This window comes from Amphimedon queenslandica, unplaced genomic scaffold, assembly GCF_000090795.2.
Source record: "Amphimedon queenslandica unplaced genomic scaffold, v1.1 AMPQUscaffold_6077_Cont21961, whole genome shotgun sequence".
Lineage (NCBI taxonomy): Eukaryota > Metazoa > Porifera > Demospongiae > Haplosclerida > Niphatidae > Amphimedon > Amphimedon queenslandica.
In genome coordinates this window covers 1-1,799 of record NW_003553628.1, presented here as the reverse complement: position 1 = coordinate 1,799, position 1,799 = coordinate 1, and the positions used below count along the sequence as shown (strand labels likewise).

At 34.5% G+C, this 1,799-nt stretch overlaps 1 protein-coding gene across 1 annotated transcript; it reads right to left on the bottom strand.

Annotated features, from left to right (window-relative positions):
- Nucleotides 1-3: 3 nt before the first annotated feature.
- LOC109592171 (ABC transporter A family member 7-like) lies at nt 4-1,491 on the bottom strand (the record flags this gene model as incomplete). Its single annotated transcript, XM_020007702.1, has 7 exons — nt 4-64; nt 153-399; nt 584-736; nt 889-983; nt 1,037-1,133; nt 1,191-1,322; nt 1,400-1,491. Coding segments are annotated over 7 exons (877 nt in total), but the record flags the coding sequence as incomplete, so codon positions are not given.
- Nucleotides 1,492-1,799: the final 308 nt, after the last annotated feature.

The window sequence follows — 1,799 nt, the reverse complement described above, 5'->3', positions numbered from 1 at the left end:
CCAAATTTTGCTTTCAGACGAGTCTGAGAGCCTAAGCACCTCAAACGACCATAAGTCATAATACCTACAAGAAATAAAAATTTAATAATTGCATAGCATAAATATACATAGTCTATGCTTATTTTAAAAGTAATACATGATAAAGAACTAACCAATTCTAGTACAGAGATGATCAGCTTCCTCCATTGCATGAGTGGTCAGTATGACACTCCTTCCATCTTTAACTCTCTCTATAACTTCCCACACTTGTCTCCTTGAGGCAGGATCTAGTCCAGTCGTTGGCTCATCCAATATCAATATGTCCGGGTTACCAATGCAAGACATTGCCACTGACAGACGACGTCTCATTCCACCAGATAACTGCTTTGATCTTCTGCGACGTGCATCATACAAATTAACCTGAACAATGAACAAAAAAGCATTATAAAATATGAGATACATGTAGTATTAAGTGCATCATAGATGGGATAAATTATTGTATATACAGAGTTTTTATGTTGCTATTTTACTTATAAAATATAGTTTTAAGTGCATTGGAGATGGGTGAATAAAAGGTACTGTATTACTATTACTATTATTTTACTTGTCTGAGTGCTCTGTTAACTACAATGCTGGCTTTGCCTAATTTAACTCCTTTTAGTCTAGCATAGAACAAGAGGTGTTCTTCAGTGGTCAGTTCAGGATACTGTATGTCAAATTGAGGGCAGACACCAAGGTGATGATGAATATCAGATATCTACAATAATAATAATAATAATAATAATAATAATAATAATAATAATAATAATGAAGAAACAATGTACATATAGCAGTATAATTTTTTATGCATAAATATAATTTCAAAAATAATGTAATACATGTCCAATGTAGCTCTTTATTGTTGATTACTTGTGTAGCAAGATCATATCCAGCTACTTTAGCAGATCCAGAGGATGGTTCATAGAGACCAGTTAGTACTGATATGAGAGTGGTCTTACCAGCTCCTGAAAGAGTAGGAGGGTAATGCATAGAGAGAGAAGGAGAGAGGGTTCATTACCATTAGGACCAAGTAATCCAAAGCACTCGTTTCGATTAACGACTAGTGAGAAACTCTCTACAGCAACGTGAGGAGGCTTACCACCAGAACCAGGATACTGCAATAAAAGTAGTGAATGACATACAGAGTAATTGTATGTACATATATGGTATACCTCTTTTCTGAGTCTAGATATGATCACGGGTGCATCTAATAAGTTGTATTCATTGTCAACCAGCGTCTCTTCTTGCTGGACTTCATTATCAACCTCTTCATTAGTTATACTTATTGATATATTGTTGTGTCTCTGACAAAAAGGAAATGAGGGGAAGAATAGAAATGAGAATATCATACATGTGTAAATGTACATGTTACTATTCTTACTCTGGGGCTGGTTGGAGTGCTCAGTTCTTTTGGATCGCATTTCTGTCGAAAACCGATTTTCTTTAGTATCCACAAAAAGCCCTTGTATAAAGCTGAAAAAAATATAAAGGAATCTTTAAAGTTTGAGTTTAAAGTAATAAGTATATGTAGAAGCAATTAGTACATTATTTCACAGGGTTCAAGTCAGGATGGACAAAATACAGGGGTCAAAAATGGCTCGGTGAGAATTTTCCATTTTTATAATTTTTAATGATACATATACATGTTCTTATGTTGTGTAGCAAGTTTGAGCTGATTCTGATCAAATATGAATTTTGTATGAATTTTTAAAGTTGCTCCAAAATCGAGTCAAAGTCCCTGTACTATAGTGCAGGGTCCTGAGCCAAGTTTTGCCAAAAAT